The sequence below is a fragment of the Gossypium hirsutum genome, chromosome D01 (genome assembly GCF_007990345.1).
Source record: "Gossypium hirsutum isolate 1008001.06 chromosome D01, Gossypium_hirsutum_v2.1, whole genome shotgun sequence".
In the NCBI taxonomy this organism is placed as follows: domain Eukaryota; kingdom Viridiplantae; phylum Streptophyta; class Magnoliopsida; order Malvales; family Malvaceae; genus Gossypium; species Gossypium hirsutum.
Window position 1 is genome coordinate 5,133,767 of NC_053437.1, and position 16,971 is coordinate 5,150,737.

Sequence of the window (16,971 nt, forward strand, 5' to 3'; positions counted from 1 at the left end):
TTATAGTTAGCCCTAGTTTTGAGCTCAGAGGACTAACTACTAGACATTAAAGATAAAAAGGACTTGTAAAATTTGGTAGAATATGGGATAAAATAAATGATTGGAAAGTGCAAGAAAAAGCTAGAGAAACTAATAAATGAAAATCAAGTCACGAAGAAGAACATGACAGCCAACCACCTCCCTAAATCCCTTCACCATTATTTATTAATTTTTCCCTCTTTTATTACATTATTATTTACTCAATCATTAATCAAATGCTTAATGTATAGATTGACAAATTTTCTTATACTGATTTCTAATTTTTTTTAGATCATATTAGTTCATAAGGTTAGCATTTGTTATACAGATTAGTCTTTAAAATGACATCATTTTTTTTACATTTGTTGACGTAAAAAAATATGGTACTGACACGTGGAAAAATATATAGATTCATCTTTAACCCTTCTTTAACCATGTTTTTAAAACCTTAAAATTTTGAAAAAAAATTTAAAATTTGTTAAAAAATAAGAAATATATAAATGATAAAACTTCAAATATATATAAATTGAAATTGAAAATAAAAAAGAATATATAAATTGAAAATAAAATAACAAAATTAGTTAAAAAGTCAAAAAAAAATTGTTTAAAATTCAAAATAAATAAATCTCGTTAGATTTTTAGTAAATTACAGAACTCGTAAAAATATAAAATTAAAATATTTTAAATATTAAAGAAATTAAAATTGACCGTTTGACGTTTGTTAACTCTTTATCAGCGTCGGTCAATGCTGGTCAAGTTTGGTTAACTTCAGCCAACGCCCAATCAAATTTTTTATAATATTTTTAAAATTTTGAATATTTATTTTTTTATATTTTTTAATTTTATTTGTTATATATTTTTAGATTTTAAATTTCTTTTTATTTTTTTAAGTTGAATTTTTAAAGAGTAAGCTTTTAAATGTTAAATTTTAACTTTAATTTTTTTATTTTAAATTTTTATATATTCAGTTTTTGAAGTATTATAATTTATAATATCTTTTAAAAAATTTAAATTTTTTTAAATTTTCTTTCAAAATTTTAAGGTTTTTTTTTTTAAATTTGTTAAGAATAATTAAAGATGAACTCATGTATGTTCTTATTTCTCCACGCCCCCTACTTGTCCACGTAACAGATTCTTTAAAAACAAATTGTGTTAGTGTAAGGATGAATTTGTGCAATGCATGCCAACCTTAGGACCAAAATGATTAAAAAAAACATTTAGGGGTTAATGGTTGCCGAGTTCAAATGTCAATCTATATTTTAATACTCAAAAAACTAAAAAGGTTAACAATAGGAATGGATTTGGTGTTAATCATAGGGATCGATTTGAGTAACAAATGCCAACCTTTGGAATCAATGTGATAAAAAAAATTTAGGTGCCAATTTGAGAAAAGTGCAAAGTTTAGGGGTCAATCTATATATTAAGCCTTGAACAAATCACTTGTGTTTTTTTTTTCTCTTTTAAGAATTTAATTGAAGTCGCCGGAAAATCACAGGCTTTATCACCGGAACACATTTCATCTCCTTTTCTCTCTTCTCAGACAAACTTTGACTTCAATCAAATTTCAATCAACAAGAATTTGCTTTGAAAACATAAAGAAAATATCTTTTTTGGGTTTCGAAAATTGTGAGATTTTGGGCTTTTAGAAGAAAAGTGGAATGGGCTGTGCTGGATCGACGCCGGGCAAAGGAGACGGTGAGTCTATTTTACTTTGTTTTTTCTTCTGGTTTTTCTTGTTTGGTTGCTGAGAAAATCGTCGGGAAAGTTGGAAGCTTGAAAAACAATGACAACATCTTTGATTTATTTGAGCTCTAGAAAACTTTGGAGTTAAGCTAGTTAAATGGTATATTGAACAAGTAAAGTTTCTGATATTTCCTAAGCAGCTAAAAGGCCTCCGCTTGAATTTCTTTTTATTTTTAAAATTTTTGTTTCAATTTATAGTGTTTTTTCGTTCATTTTAAGAGATAGATAGCATTTTGGTTATTCAATTGTGTGATAATTATAGTCTCTTTGTTTTTTTTCCCCTATATATGGATGATATATAAACAAAAACAAACCATAATGTTGGAGCAATGATTGAAATATCTATCATCTATATATTCATGTAACAGCTAAAAGATTGAAATTTCTGACTTATTCCTTTTCATAGTATAAATAATGTTGTTATAGACTAAAAAAAGAGAAAGTAGAAGAAAAATGGGGCTAAATTTGGGATGATGATTTGAATGTTCTATTATTAGCTTGCAATTAGTACTCAATTTGTTTTCCAAATGTTTCTGAAAATTTTCTAATGTGTTCCATTTAGCTTTTTCAATAAAGAAAACTTGCATTTTTGGAGTTGCAAGCAACTACATTGTTAATTTATTTATTAGTATTTTTCTATTGTATCGAGATTCAATAGTTGAAAGTTTGGAGATTGATGATCAAATTATGAAAAAGAAAAACGACTAATGCCTTGGCTGCATGAAATGGGCTATATAATTATATATTCATTCATGCTATTGTCATATGTATGACAATGGATCAGTTTAGCACAATTCATAATCATATAGGAAACTTTATTTTCAGTCCAAAGATGGTCTCACATTGCGTAGAGAAGGGATAGTGGATGCTAGGATTCTAATCCGGGACTTGCTGAATGCCTCTTAAGCATGGCTATATAAACCGGTTGAGTTAAGTTCTGGATTCTTATCACGTAGGAAACTTTTTCCTAGTTTGAGCTCCAAGCACGCTATCTTCAAAAGTAGTGCTTGAGTGTTTGGGTGGTTAGTTTCTTTTTACCATCCCGCTAACTAACTTACTAACTCTTTCTAGCAAACATGCAGTATGAAATCATGCTTTTAGATTTGCATTTGAAGTGTATGTGTAGTAAATGATATAGTGAACTCTTTTGGCTCTGATAGGGAATGTGAAAAAGATCCGGAAGCCAAAGCCCTGGAAACATCCTCAGCCGATAACGAAGTCTCAACTTGAGCAGATGCATGAAGAGTTTTGGGACACTGCACCTCATTATGGTGGTAGTAAAGGTAGTACCTATGACATATAACCAGTAATGATTTTGTTTCTAGAAATCAACCGTTAGCATAAGATTACGAGTATCTTTCCACAATTATCAATTTTGTGGGTGAGAAGAAATTTTGTTGATCTTGAGTTGACCAAATGGAAAAGGTCTTTTTCTTCTCCTTTACTGTATGAGTTAGGGGAAATTCAGAAAATGCTGAAACACTGAGTGGATAATCTAATAAAGCCAACTGATCCGCCAATATGCTTTTCTACTTAGGTGGGGATCTGTTTCTATGGAAAACTGAATCAAAGTGAAATGATATATGCCGTTTCAAGTTGGTTCTGAAGTCAGACCAAGAATTGTAGATATGAAATTATTGTAGTTAGATACTTGGATTCATGTAGTGAGTTATTTTCTTGTTCATTTTAAGTTCCTTGGCCCTGATATACAATGTTAAGAGCTTTGGTTACCACTAAGATTGCTTGAGCATGCATGTGAATCAACAGAAACTGGAAAATATAAATTAGGTAGACCAACTCTTTCACTATTCAGCCTAATTTCAATTTTATAGCCCAAAAGGAAAATAAAAGAAAAACTGAGAGAAAAACATGTGTATTCGGCAGGTTTTAGGTTCCTCTTAGCAATGTTCTTATGATTTATAATGTTGTTGGTGTTGGCTTTAGCTTTATTTATTTATTTATTAGACTTAGTGTTTGATTGATTAGAATGGAGTCATTAACTGGAACTATAGGTTTCATGGGAAGGTTCTCCATAGATGTGATTTCCAAACTAAACATTTGTATTTAGGAGTTCCTGCCAACTTAAATACAAAGGCAGGGTAAGTCATATTGAGTTAAAGATGACACAGTTTGTAACCCTTATGACGCTTGTGTTTTAGGAGAACAGCCTTTTTAGTTACACTTATTTTAACCAAAATCAGGCTTACTAAAAGCCTACAATGATTTTTGAAAATCCCTAGACTGAGTACGAACTCTCAGTACTTAATAACAGTAGTCGGTTTTCTAATATTTGACTACTGAACGGTATTATGATTACAAGACGGAAGTATGTCTTCCAAGGAAGGAAAAAAAAGAATAATAGGAGTTGCAGGAAAATCAAAGAAAAATACTGGATTAACTAAGGGCAGAGTTTAAAAGAAATAGAGAAGAAAAGAGAGAACCGAGCAGGAAACCTCAAATAATAATACCAGTTTTTTTCATTTAAATATTGGAATAAATATCACAGGCTGTATGTCTTCAATTTCTGGTCTCATCAGGAAATATGGTTTCTTTGCTAAAATGCAATCTAGTTTTATTGTAGAACAGAACATTAGAAGTAAATGATTGAAAGTGAACTGAAAAAGCTATGGTACCGTCTACTTATTATAAAGCATATTTACTTTTAATCTGTTTATATGTTAATAACTTGGTTATGTTCACATGGATCTGGAATGTAAATGTCAACTTCCTGGACGCTAGAGATCTGGGATGCACTTAAAGCTGCTACTAAACAGGATTTAACATTTGCTCAAGCTATTGTGGACAGTGCAGGGGTCATAGTGCAATCTGCCGATTTAACTATCTGCTACGATGAAAGAGGTAACGAAACCTTGTTGAATCAAAACTTGAAAACCAGTCAAGCCTCCTTCAACACCCCTATGATTCATCCTCCTTGGAAATAGTTAACTTTCTGAAAATGCCACATATTCCGGCTTGAAATTTCTTCTAACATGCTTTCACTAACTCTTCTTTGCAGGTGCCAAGTATGAACTACCAAAGTATGTTTTGAGTGAGCCAACCAATTTGATCCCAGAGATTTGAAAATAGAGAGAATACAGAGTGCAATGCACGCAAAGGTTTAATGTAAATCATGTATATGATTCTCTCATCTTCTTCAAACCCCTTTATGAACTTAGGGCCGCTCACTAATGTTCCTTTTTAACTTGTGTTTACTTTCGATGTTCACTAGGTTGCTGTAAGTTTCTCTGATGAAATGATCAAAAGACATAAACATTGGTTTCAATCAAGATGTCACAGTTCTTCTCTGAGCTTTTGTGTAGAGATAGTTTTTGTTTGGCCCTTGTTTGGACCTGAAGACCATGTATAAGATTTTACCAAAACGAATTATTTACTGAGTTGAATCAATGCAATGGCATAATATCTTGTATGAAAGTTAAAATTTTTGTTCAATGAAAAACAAAGTGTCGAATCATAAAAAGAATTCTTTAAGGCACTGCTCTTCATTCCAAAAGGTAAAGAAATAGAATCAAACAGCGTTTAGTCATGTTAAATCCCTCATATATGGAAGCCTTCTATCAGACTATCCTGCATGAACATGCAGTATACATCTTCATAATAATACATTAAAATATACGTGAAAATGCATTTCCAGCTCAGTTGCTTGCTGGTTTCACTGTGATCAAGCCTTTTTGAAGAAAGACAGAATGTTGCCTTGCTTAGGATCCTTTGCATTTCCAGCCTTCTTGTTTCCGGCTTTGCCTCCAGGATTAGATGGTGCAGTGCTTCCAACAGCAGGAGACCTTTTGGGTGCAGTAGGCCTGCACCAACAACTTGAAAAGTTAGGACCACCCTGCCGGTTGCCACCCTAACTATTAATTTCCCACTAAATATGTAAATTGAAATAAAACATCTACATGATAGAAGCAAATATTGGCCTCAATGAAGGCTATCAATCTTATTGACAACACAGCTTAGTAACCTAACAATTATATTTCAATTGCTTGAAGTAGTAAAAGCATTACATATTGTAAAGGGGAGATTATACCATCCCTTCTCCCACTTTTCCACTGTTTTCATCATCTTTAGTCCCCTACAGTTGGGCTACACAATTTTATACGATAACACTATGAATTATAGTTAAAACCGTAACAGGAATCCCCGTTGGGTTATTTCCTTTTTGATGTTCTAGCAAAGATTGTTAACCCTTCATCCTAGGACCTATTTTCGGGAAATAATTAGGCTTTAGTTTTATCCGTTCTCATGTATGGCACGAGGAAAGAAGGAGAAAAACAAGGAAAACATGAGAGATTAAATCGGTTGTCCAAAGTGAGAATCCTGAAAAAGATTATACATATTTGGATGCTGAGTTTCAAATAACTAGAATGTCAACTAAACCACTGCCCCAACCTGGAAACCTGTACAACTAAACATAATGTTCACTAGCAGGAAAATACGATTAAAACCAAACAGCTGGTTAATTTTCAATCAAAGATGTACTGGCTTAGAGAAGCACTTCATGGCAAAAAGAAAAGGACATGATAAGCAATTGTCAAATGCACTTCTGCTAAACAGCAACATGAGAACTAGCAAAAATAAAAATAAACAGAAAATAGCATAACCTGTTAGTGGTATTTGTAACAGAATTGGCTTCAGCATTGGTTGTTCCAACTTTCTCCGGCATATGATTTTCAACTTTCTTCACCTCTGTCTCCTCGCCTTCCCAAACTACCTCATTTACTAATATTAACATAAATGAAAAAGAATATATGAGAAGATATACTCAGTTGAATTAGCACTACTATTATTGTTTGCTTCAGTTTATTGCATTTAAGGGGGAAGGGGGGATACAAATGTACAAACACCAATTTCTGCATTTCTCATAAGAAAGAACAGGCCATGAAATTATCTAAATTGATGAACTGACATAGGGAAAAGGAAAACAGCACTCTCGGAGAGAGGCTAGGCATTGGATTTACCTTCTCTTCCATGGTCATCGATATGTGTTTTTATCACCTTCCTCCTTTTAGGTGAATTGGGAGCAGCATCAGTCACTTCATCCATCTTATTTGGAGCAGTTTCAGGAAGCTGGCTCTCAAGCTTAACCACAGAATTTCTACCATTTGTGCGTTTGCTGAGAAGTGAAGTTTCTTCCCTCAATGATCTATTGGGTTCTCCATCAGTCATTGTCTCTTCCTTAATATTCACTTCATCCTTGTTTGGCTTGTCTACAATTGAATTGGGCCTCTCTGAAACCAAAGTTTTAGAATCTTGTTCTGAACCTAAAAGTGATTTCCTTTTAGGGAGATCAGGTGAAGCTAGATTGACAGCATCTTCATTCTCATCTTCATCTGAGAAATCAAAAACTACCCTCCGCTTCTTATTGCCTTCACCATAAGAAGCTCTCCTGAAATTAACCTCATAAGCGTCAAGGTCACTGTTCTCGTCTTCTACTGCTTCACGAGCACAAATTTGTGCATCCGCAGTACCTAGTAATTTAGAAGGAAATTACAAAAATAAGAAAACCAGTCAGCTATGAATATAAAAGAAAAGAAGAAATTTAAATAGCAGAACCACTCAAGGAATATGAGTCTCAGGTTGATGAATACAAGTTTGCTTTATAATTTATAGAATGCAGTTAAAGAAATTCATATAACAAGGAAACTCTAGTAAACACACCATTGAAATTTTGGATGGAATCGCTACCAACTTCTGGCACAGAACTGCACTTTGGTTTTGTACACGCACGACCCCATAAAGTTGCTAACGAACCTCCATTTCCAGTGGAACTTTTACCATTCTGATCTTTGTTTTTATTAGAAGGCAAGGAGGTAGTTTTCTTTTTATCAGTAGAAGGCTTGACAGCCAGATTATGGACTTCACCAATACCATCACTTTTGACATCTTTTACCATAATGGGAGTATGCTGAGCAACTTTTGAGCTTGATTGCAGAAATTTATTTTGTTGAGATGGTAAAGCTGCGTTGGTTTGAGAAGAATTCGGTTTGGATGGTCCTGAGATTCCCGCACTATTTGGTTGTGCAGCAGCAACCCTTGCGGGAGTTCCATCAACATTGCGCTTGACAAATGAAGCTGAAATCCCGCAGAACCTGAAGAAAACATTAAGGATAAGATATACACATGACAGACGGATGTAGATAAGGAACTAGCATGTGACTTTCACCTAGATTTTAGGATTATATGAGCTGACTTCATGTCTCTTGACTCACCCAACCCCTCCCATCAGCCCCTGCCCCCAAACCAGACTACTACTCTTGTGTGTTTTCTATTCCAAAAAAGTTTCTGTAAACAAACAGGCTAATTCAGCCTCCACTAAATGTATAGATAAGTAACTAAACATCTGAATGGAAACTACAAGGACCAGCAAAAAGTGATTAACGAGGAGGAATCACTAATGGAACATTGAAATATAGTTTTCTCCTTGTGCTGTGATGATCACTTTACGGAAGTAGGGTACCTATTATCTCTCAAGCAATTCTCCACTGGGGCAGGCTGCTTGAAGAGCTCTTCAGCTTGTAGAAATTCAGTATTCCAAATTGCAGCCGGGTCCTCTGGGATGCAAACTTGCACACTGTAGACATCAGCTCTGCAATTGCCATCATATTCTTGCTTGGCTTCTGCAGGAAATTCAGGAAAAAAAGAATTTCCATTAATCATTTACCTAATTTTGATAGCCCAACAACGTAAATATTATTATGGCACAAGAAGACAATCATCTAGAGGATTAATATAGTATACCAAAAACCACCTAAAGCATCTTAAAACACTGATAAACTCAATAGTATACTGGCAATATTGAAAATGTACTTGGTACTTCTCTATTCACATGGAGGAGGCATGGTTTGATAAAAGGTAACTTCTAAGTAAAAGGAAACTGGTATGAAGGAAGCTTTCCAGCAATACTGAGAATGTTGAAGTTAAATAAAATGTGAAAAGCAACTATCCTGTTTCTTGTATATAACTGTACTTAAATTTGCATTATACAGTTGTAAATGCTCCTTCATGAGCCTTAATTATGAAACAGGAATAACAGGTCAGTTAGTCAAGTGAATGAAGATTTCTCAGAAAATAACTCTCTTCTTTTAACGGGGAATATATATAAACTTGGAATTATAGGAGAAAATCATGAGGAAGAATGTGGATTCAAGTTAGCATTATAGATATAAAGGATATCAACAGTTGAATGAACTACAATCTACTTTGACCATGACTACCCTACTATATGTAGCTCATCTATTCCAAGAAATATGATCCTGCAACTTTTACACAATCACACATGTAAAGGCTATTACACCCTAACTGCAGACGTATTAGAATAAGTAGAACCAGATGAAATTTCCATGGGAAGTCTAACCTGAAAGTTTATGTCTTGTTACAAGCTGAATATGATAGTTTGATGGAGAGTTCTTCAACCAGCCAGACAAACTATATACAACTTCTAATCCACTTCCATGCTTCTCAACAAACTCAGCAAGCAATCTAAGTACAACTATCGGTGAGTTGGAAAACATTATCTATATGATTCTTGATGTACATGGCTACTTAAGTGCATGGAAACTTTAACTACATTCTTGGCGGGAGAATTTTACCTCTTTGCAACGTTGGATGAGACCAGAAAATTACGACTCAACCACTTGTAGGATACCTGAAAAGAAATTCACTTTGAGTTAAGCAGGTAAAAAAATATTTTATGTAAAGTCCTTGCTTTGAACAAAAATTCTAGCCTACAAATAAAAGGAGAGTACTTTCATTGACCTGAATTATCATAGAATTCCTCCAAGATAATTTAATTTAAGCATATAAATCGGGAAGATAAAACAAGGAGAGGCCAAATATGGTCCTACTACATAATTTTTTATTATCAAAATCTCCTTCCAAACTGCAAACAACGAATCACTTCTTCCAAAGACTGTATACTATACAAATCCTCCTTGGAACAGAATTACCATCTTACCAAATCGAAATTTCATTTTCCAGTGAATAATTCATACTCTAAAGAAGAGTTGTAAATTCAGTTGGTTTTACTTTAAAATTTACCATATTCCTTTAATCCCAAAATCTATCAAATAAAGACACAAACAAATAACATGAAAAAGGGAATAGGAAGAAATTTCCTGCTAGTTACCTATGTAATCAAAAGAGACTCCATTTAAAACCCCGATCCAGAAACCAATTGATGCAATAAAAAAATCAGTAAAAAAAGCAAGAAAATGGATGAAAACCCGTGAATTTATTACCACAAGAGGGAAAGAAAAAAAATCAAAATTTACAAAAGAGAATAGTACTATTACCAAAATCCTGGAAGCAACCAACGAATTAAGCCAATACGAAAGTATAGTAAAAAAAAATCTCTAAGATAACAGAACTTACGACTTGAATTTTATCGGAGACGATAGCTTGGATCTCTTCAAGAATACCTAGGGTTTCAATCTGAGTCATTTTCTTTTTTTTTTTTTTTCTCTTGGAAGGGTTTTGAAATCGGATTTGGGAGATTTTCCCTCTAATAAGGGCTCTGGTTTTCCCGCCATTGCTTGTAGAGCTACCGGGAAATTAACATAGGGATACCAGTGGCTCATGTTTGCACGTGACTATTCGAGTTTGCACGTGACTTTGTTCTTTATGAAAATAAATACATTTCTTTTATAATATATAGAATAAACACATAAATGGTTATGTAGATATTTGGTCATAACATTTTATAAATAAATAAATATATTATAATACTTTTATAACATACAATTTATTTTTTATAACGAATTTTTTGGGCAAATTGTAGAAACTTTTATGATCTAACTAATACAAAAAAAAAATTGTTATAATTTTATAAAATACACAAAATATTTTCATAATATAAATTTTTTTTTGTTATAATTATCCCAAACATTCATACATATTTATGCTTAAAATGTATTTTTATAAATTTTTAAAAATTGAATGTGAGTGTAATTATCAGCGTAATTACTCCAATTCTCACTTTCTAAGAATTAAAAAGTATAATTTGGGTACTTTAATTACACCCAATTTGATGAGACTCACCAATTACCATAATTAACCAAATATACTTTTCTTATATAATTACAAATAATTGCATCTAAATTCAATTCCAAATAAAAAAACATAAGACATATTTTAAAATATATTATATGAAAAGGGTTATTCGGTCAGACCATGATATATGTAATTGTTAAATAATATAGGAGTATTATTTATTTTATTTTATTTTAATATATGAATTAATAATAAATTAATTGTAATTAATAACATTTAATCATTTTTATGATCTATTTTTAATAGGAAAAGAATTTATTTATTTTGAAAAAAATTATGTCTCATAAATTTGATGGCTCAATATGGAATTTATTTTTGGACTAGTATAGTTTACTCATACTTCATGTTGGATTAGTTATTTGTTTATGTAAAATTGTAGAGTAAAAATTTAAAGATTAAATATACTTTAAGCAAAATTTTTAGAATTAAAATAGTAGTTGAACTGGTTAGATACTGGTTCGTATGGTTCAATTAAATAAATCATTAAAAAACATAAAAAAAATAAAATGATTCAATCGGTTTTTTAGCCTAGTTTTGCTAACCTGTAACGGTTCACAGGCCAACCAATTTGATGCCTCTCCAGACTGGTACCCTAGTCGATTTGATTGGTTCAAACAACTATGACTCACTCTCTACACTTCGTAGATTTGGAATTTAGTCGTCTAACTTTTATTTATAAGAACTCAATCTCTCAAGTTTATGGATTTAAAGATTCGCTTTTAAATTATATATAACTATGTAATATTTCAATTGAAAAGGTAATGATAATATTTACTTGAACTAATTAATAAAATTATAAAAATATAGAGACCAAATTATATTAGATATTAAAGTATAAGAATTAAATCTCAAATTTAAACATAGACCTAAATTGAAAATTAACCATTTCTCATAAAATGAAAAAGAAAAAGAGTTGGGAGAAAGTTACTTTTAATATATAGCTATATATATAGATTTTGGGTCATTATATTTTGGTTAAAATATGTCATTAGTCTCTGCATTGTATATGTTGCTTTGTATGCAAACGCCATTAGGAAGCTTCCTAATAGGTAGGGAGACATTTAGTGAGTAAAAGAGTGGCCATTATACTGAGAAAGGCAATGGAGATGGTCGAATTCGACCTAGGGTAGATAACTTTTGATGAGATTGTAAAGAATGTTGAAAAGGTACACCCTTGGTATTTGTTTTCATTCCCCTCCCTTATCTTCCTAGTGTTGCACACTTAAAATCCTCGAATTGTTCGAGCAACAGAACAATTTGAGAAGTCTATGCCAAAATTGAAATTTCCTCACAAATGGTTAAAAGGGAAACACATTGTAAATGATCCAACCAAAGAAACTTCATATTTAAGTCAGATAATGCAAAGGAGGAGGAAGATGCTCAACCTCTGGATGAGCCTAATATTGCAAGTACCACATCCATCCCCTCATTCATTAAGCAAAAGATTATTGCTAAGCTAACTCTAACATTCAGTTCAATCAGAGACATGTAAACAGGTTGCATATAAAGGCCAAAACAATAAAAAAAGTAATTCACAGACAAAAGGCCATGCAAGCTGATCTTCTTGCCCTTCCTGATGATGAATAGTTTGACAAGTTAGTTGACCTAAAAGGGGTGTTATTGTTGTTGGGGGAGTTATTTTGTGAACTACTTTTTTTTTTTTTGGATTAATCTAATCCTTCATTTTCTACTCGATGATATACTACTGTTAAACTTTATTCCTTGTGAACAAATGCCTTTTACTGTTGATGTATTATTTCCTTGTTTCATTTACTTAGTTATAATTATGGTTGGTTGATTATCGGTGCAAAACACAAACTTGATATTGATGGTTAATTTACTTAATTATTTTCTAAGATAAGTTTTCGGAAATAATGGAAATATGCTAAGGGGGAGCTAAAGTTACTTGATGATATAGCTTCACGTGTTGTATATGTTTTGCTCAACAAATTGTCAAAGGGGAAGACTGTTGAAAAATTTGGAATGACTGAGATGTGCTTGTGGAAGCACCACTTCCTGAAGCACTGCATTGGTTGAACTATTTTCATATTTATGTGATTGACAATTTATTGAATTAGATTTTTGAGCTATACTGATATTGTGGATTGTATCTAGTCCATCAATAAAATCATATCACTTAGGAAAACATATTTAAGGGATTGGATTGGATCGAATCAGATCAGATTAGATCATGTCTATCTAATTGCTTGGATCAAGGAAGTTGGATCGGATTAAAACATTAAAGACTTAGCTACCAACGATCCTTGTTTACCTTATTTGTTATTATTAATATATGTATTCAACTAATTTAGTTGTTGTTTAATAAGGATTGATATAGATATACATTATGTTAGCAAATCTTGAAATTTATGTATAATTGAAAGACTTGTATAGGTGATTGTATAGATAATTGTGAGCACTTAATCTATTTAAGTGAGGAACATTATTTGTAAGAGTGCATTTGATAGAGTAAGACTTATGATAGGGTTGAAGGGGGATTTCTTGTGCGAGATGATGCTGAAAATGGGTTATGAGAGGGCGTGGGTGGATTTGATTATAACATGTATTTCTTTAGTGTCGTACTCAGTGTGCTTTAATGGAGAGATGGGAGAAAAATTCAAGTTGGCAAGGGGCTTTTGTCACATCCCAAAAGTCGGGGTTAGTAGAATCGGGTTAGTGAATCGAGAGGGAGTGGTCACGCCCATATCTTTTAGATTTTCAATTTTTTTTTGTTTTTTTAAATGATGTATTGGTTTATTGGTTAATTTTTAGTGAAACGTTCATTGAAACTAAAGTTTAAATTCCTTCCCTTGCACCATTTTTATTATTATATAAATTTTGCCTCAAATCTGTAACAACCCAAATTTTTGGTTTAAAACTGGTAAAATTATTTTAAGGATGAACTATTAGCCTATTAGTTAAAAGAAAAATAAGAAAGCAATGTAATTAGATCAAGGGCACAAGTTTGAATCCATTCCTTTGTAAAATAGCTTAATTTTTGCTAAATTCTTCATCCTCTTTATTTTCTGTTGCCTAGGCATTGAATCCTACTTTTTATTGTATTTTTCAGCATTTAATTCAAAATTTACCCACCCTAGTCGTTCACCCTCTTCCTCTCCTATTTTCTCTTTAATTTTCTTTCTCTTTCATTCTTTCCTTGTGTGCCGCCGCCCAAGCCACCTAGATTCACCATCAATTTCTCTTCTTTTTGCAACGGGTTCTTGCACCATTCTTTTCCCTCCTTTTTGCTGTCATTTTTCTTTATTTTTTCAATCCTAAATCTGAAATCTTTAATCTCCAGGAACGATCTTTATTGCTGCCCAAGAAGCTCCATTTTCGCCCATTTCATCTAGCTAGTGTAAGTGCTTATTTTCTTTAATTTTTTTATGAATCTTTCAAGGAAATACCTAAATTTATAAATCTGGAATTAGGGTAATTTATAATTATTTTATGGGTATTTTTCTAGCCTTTAAAAGTTATTTCAATTGGCACTTTAAATTAACCCCAATTTGCCACCGTTGGTGGTGGTGCGCTGTGCCTAAATGCACAAAAGGGGGTTGCTGTTTTCTTTAATTTTTTCCCATCTATTTCCAAAAACATCTTGGTTTCTTAAACCCTTCCTAATCAGCCTTAATCATGTATGATTTAAGAAAAATTCAATCTTGATCATTCGACGACTCAAATCTGACAATTTGGGAAGTGTAAGTGTGGTTGATTATGGGCTAGTGTGTAATTCGATTTAATTGTTGAAGAAATCGATAATTGGTTGGATTAAGATTTTAATGATGGAATAGCTACTGATTTTCAGTATTTAATTGTGTTAGGTGCTGATTTAAACGCCCCAAATCAACAGTGAAGCCGTTGACGTTCGCACATGCATTTCGCATCAAACCAGTGTAAGAAACCTAGCTAATTTAGATTTGAAAAATTGTTATGGTTGTGATGATTGAATTGAACCCATAAAAGGGTGTTTGAGGGTTGTTTAAGCGGTATATCAATTTGATAAAATAATGATTTTTTATTTAGGTTCATTTTAAAGTCTTAAGGGGAAACCGCGAGTTTTGCAAGTGTGTTATAGTAGAGTGAAAAATAATGTATGGGTCCTAACTTGTTAACTTGAATGTTTTGATAATATTATATATATGGTCTAAATGTGGATTAAGCTCGCTGGTTGGGCTTAGTTAATTGACTAAGTGAATGTGTTAAAGTGGTTAAATCAAGTACGTTACTGGTCTTGTCTAAATGGCATGTTTGCAAAATTGTTTGATTGACTGAATAGTTAATTGTTTGATATTGATATGAAAGGTTTATTGGTATGATGTGTGATTGATTGTATGTATAACATGTGTTATTTTGGAAATAGATATTGAATGCCCCAAATCTTGTTGGGTAAAATGCCATGAAAAGTATTGAATGAAAAAACTGCTATACATGCACTAGAAATAATTTTCCATAATGTTAATGATTGGTGATATGATTAAATGTCAACGTATTGATGGTGAAACTAAATGATTGATATGTGAACGTTATAATGATGACATGTAATCTATGCTATTGAAAGAATACGTATGAAGCGTGTATTTGATTGAAATATTGTATGACATATCGCATATGCATGAGGTGGGTTATTATGGTTGACGGAGGAGTTCCATGGAGTTCTGACGGCATATTAAGTTCATATTTATATGAAGTCAATGCACTATACTGGGAGTATTGTGAAGAATGACTATTTTATCGCACTTAATGTTAAATGGCAATATAACTGCATTATGTTTATATGGTGGTTTAACCACATCAAACTTTGCTCGCAATATTTGGAGTTTGGCAGACGGGTTTTGGAGAACTCGTGGTGTGTAGCGGATGGTTTGCGTAGGAATTCATTATGCATTATGATATGTTCATGACACTTATGAATGAAAATATTTATGTTATGGTTGTGATGCCACGATAATTTTGGTGAACGACATTTGCTTGAATGGTTGAATGTGCTTATGGTTTAGACTTACACTGAGCTAATTAACTCGTTATGCTATGTATTGTATTGTGTTAAATCAAATGGTATTGGATTAATGATTGTTTTTTGTATGAATGTTTGTGTGATTATATTGTTATAGACTCACATTGAGTTAGTTTAGCTTACCCCATAGTTCAAAACTTCTCAGGTAATACTCGTGACTAGGATCAGACCCAGCATACGGGGTATCACCTCGGACATCGGATTGTTTTTAAATAAGTATTTTTAATAAGTTCTTTGTTGGTTTTGGATTGTAATTTTTAATGTATTGGGTCTGTGGCTTGATTATTATTTTTTTTGGGGGGGGGGTTGTGCATGCATATATTACTGAAGCTTAATAACTAATAATTGCATGATATATGACTTAAGTAAAACTGAAATTGATCACCAATTTTTCGCTATGTTACAAATTAACCATTTTGAAAAACAAATCGATAAGGCAATTGGATTTCCAAAATGATATGAATAATAGTTGACATTTTAAAGATTCAATTTTTGTGAAACAAAATGTCAAAACAATTAGTCTTCTAAAACATGACAACAATAATAAAGTATAGATGGCCTAATTGAATGAATGTTTTAATGTTAATTAATTTCAGGGGTGATGACTTTTCTAAATTTAGAAAAAAAATTAGGGTTTTTGTAAGAAAACCCAATAAACTAATGTTTTATCTAACTTGGATCACCAATAACGGTTTTCTTTAAAATTAGTTAGGTGTTAAGGATTTTCGAAGGTCAAATAGTCTATTTAGCCATTTCGATGGCTAATGTAGCCTTCTCAATATGGTCATAACATTTAGTCCGGGTTAGGGAGGTTATAACCTTAGACAAGGGGATCCGCTAAGTCCTTATCTATTCCTGACTTGTGGGGAGGGATGGTCGACATTGATGAGGATGGTGAAAGGGGAGGGGAGAACAAAGGGTGTCAAGGTATGTAGAAGGGATCCTGAGATTACTCATTTGCTTTTTGCAAATGACTGTATTTTGTTCGGTGATGCTGTGAAAAAACGAGCAAATGAGATTAGAAGGATTTTGCAGAAGTATGAAGAATATTCAGGGCAAAGTATCAACTTAGAGAAATCAACACTATTTTTTAGTTCAAATGATTCTGCATATGCAAAGGACTCAGT

General features: G+C 32.4%; 2 protein-coding genes and 1 long non-coding RNA gene across 11 annotated transcripts; 2 read left to right on the plus strand and 1 right to left on the minus strand.

Moving 5' to 3' along the window:
- Positions 1 to 1,450: 1,450 nt before the first annotated feature.
- Positions 1,451 to 5,166, plus strand: LOC107934694 (ubiquitin domain-containing protein 1). Of its 8 annotated transcripts, none has more exons than XM_041086845.1 (5): positions 1,451 to 1,713; positions 2,922 to 3,044; positions 4,555 to 4,620; positions 4,778 to 4,884; positions 4,991 to 5,044. In XM_041086845.1, the coding sequence occupies exons 1-4, from the start codon at positions 1,677 to 1,679 to the stop codon at positions 4,840 to 4,842; spliced, it is 291 nt and encodes a 96-aa protein (XP_040942779.1). In that variant the 5' UTR covers positions 1,451 to 1,676; the 3' UTR covers positions 4,843 to 4,884; positions 4,991 to 5,044. The 8 variants fall into 8 exon arrangements, 6 of the variants coding, with proteins under 6 accessions (XP_040942779.1, XP_040942780.1, XP_040942778.1 ...); XM_041086846.1 differs by having other exon boundaries at positions 4,778 to 4,877; XR_005909202.1 differs by having other exon boundaries at positions 1,452 to 1,713; positions 4,778 to 4,893.
- Positions 5,167 to 5,242: 76 nt separating this feature from the next.
- LOC107934693 (uncharacterized) lies at positions 5,243 to 10,301 on the minus strand. Its single transcript, XM_016867175.2, has 8 exons — positions 10,150 to 10,301; positions 9,369 to 9,424; positions 9,134 to 9,258; positions 8,237 to 8,396; positions 7,438 to 7,868; positions 6,738 to 7,247; positions 6,381 to 6,498; positions 5,243 to 5,579 (listed from the first exon to the last, which is right to left on the minus strand). Exons 1-8 carry the CDS (start codon positions 10,216 to 10,218, stop codon positions 5,441 to 5,443), a joined length of 1,608 nt encoding a protein of 535 aa, XP_016722664.1. The 5' UTR covers positions 10,219 to 10,301; the 3' UTR covers positions 5,243 to 5,440.
- A 3,301-nt stretch (positions 10,302 to 13,602) lies between these two features.
- On the plus strand, positions 13,603 to 16,129 carry LOC107934658 (uncharacterized). Of its 2 annotated transcripts, XR_001693978.2 has the most exons (4): positions 13,653 to 14,044; positions 14,129 to 14,185; positions 14,652 to 14,723; positions 15,990 to 16,129. It is a non-coding gene; the product is annotated as an uncharacterized lncRNA (long non-coding RNA). The 2 variants fall into 2 exon arrangements; XR_001693977.2 differs by having other exon boundaries at positions 13,603 to 14,185.
- Positions 16,130 to 16,971: the final 842 nt, after the last annotated feature.

Bases quoted from the DNA above. Each gene is read 5' to 3' on its own strand.
- LOC107934694 (XM_016867179.2), top strand. From the start codon at position 1,677: ATGGGCTGTGCTGGATCGACGCCGGGCAAAGGAGACG. The intron at 1,714-2,921 runs GTGAGTCTATTT...TGGCTCTGATAG, and splicing joins GACGCCGGGCAAAGGAGACG to GGAATGTGAAAAAGATCCGG. The intron at 4,621-4,777 runs GTAACGAAACCT...TCTTCTTTGCAG, and splicing joins TATCTGCTACGATGAAAGAG to GTGCCAAGTATGAACTACCA.
- LOC107934693 (XM_016867175.2), bottom strand. From the start codon at position 10,218: ATGACTCAGATTGAAACCCTAGGTATTCTTGAAGAGATCCAAGCTATC. The intron at 8,397-9,133 runs GTTAGACTTCCC...AATTTCCTGCAG, and splicing joins AACAAGACATAAACTTTCAG to AAGCCAAGCAAGAATATGAT. The intron at 7,869-8,236 runs GTACCCTACTTC...TGTTTTCTTCAG, and splicing joins AATTGCTTGAGAGATAATAG to GTTCTGCGGGATTTCAGCTT.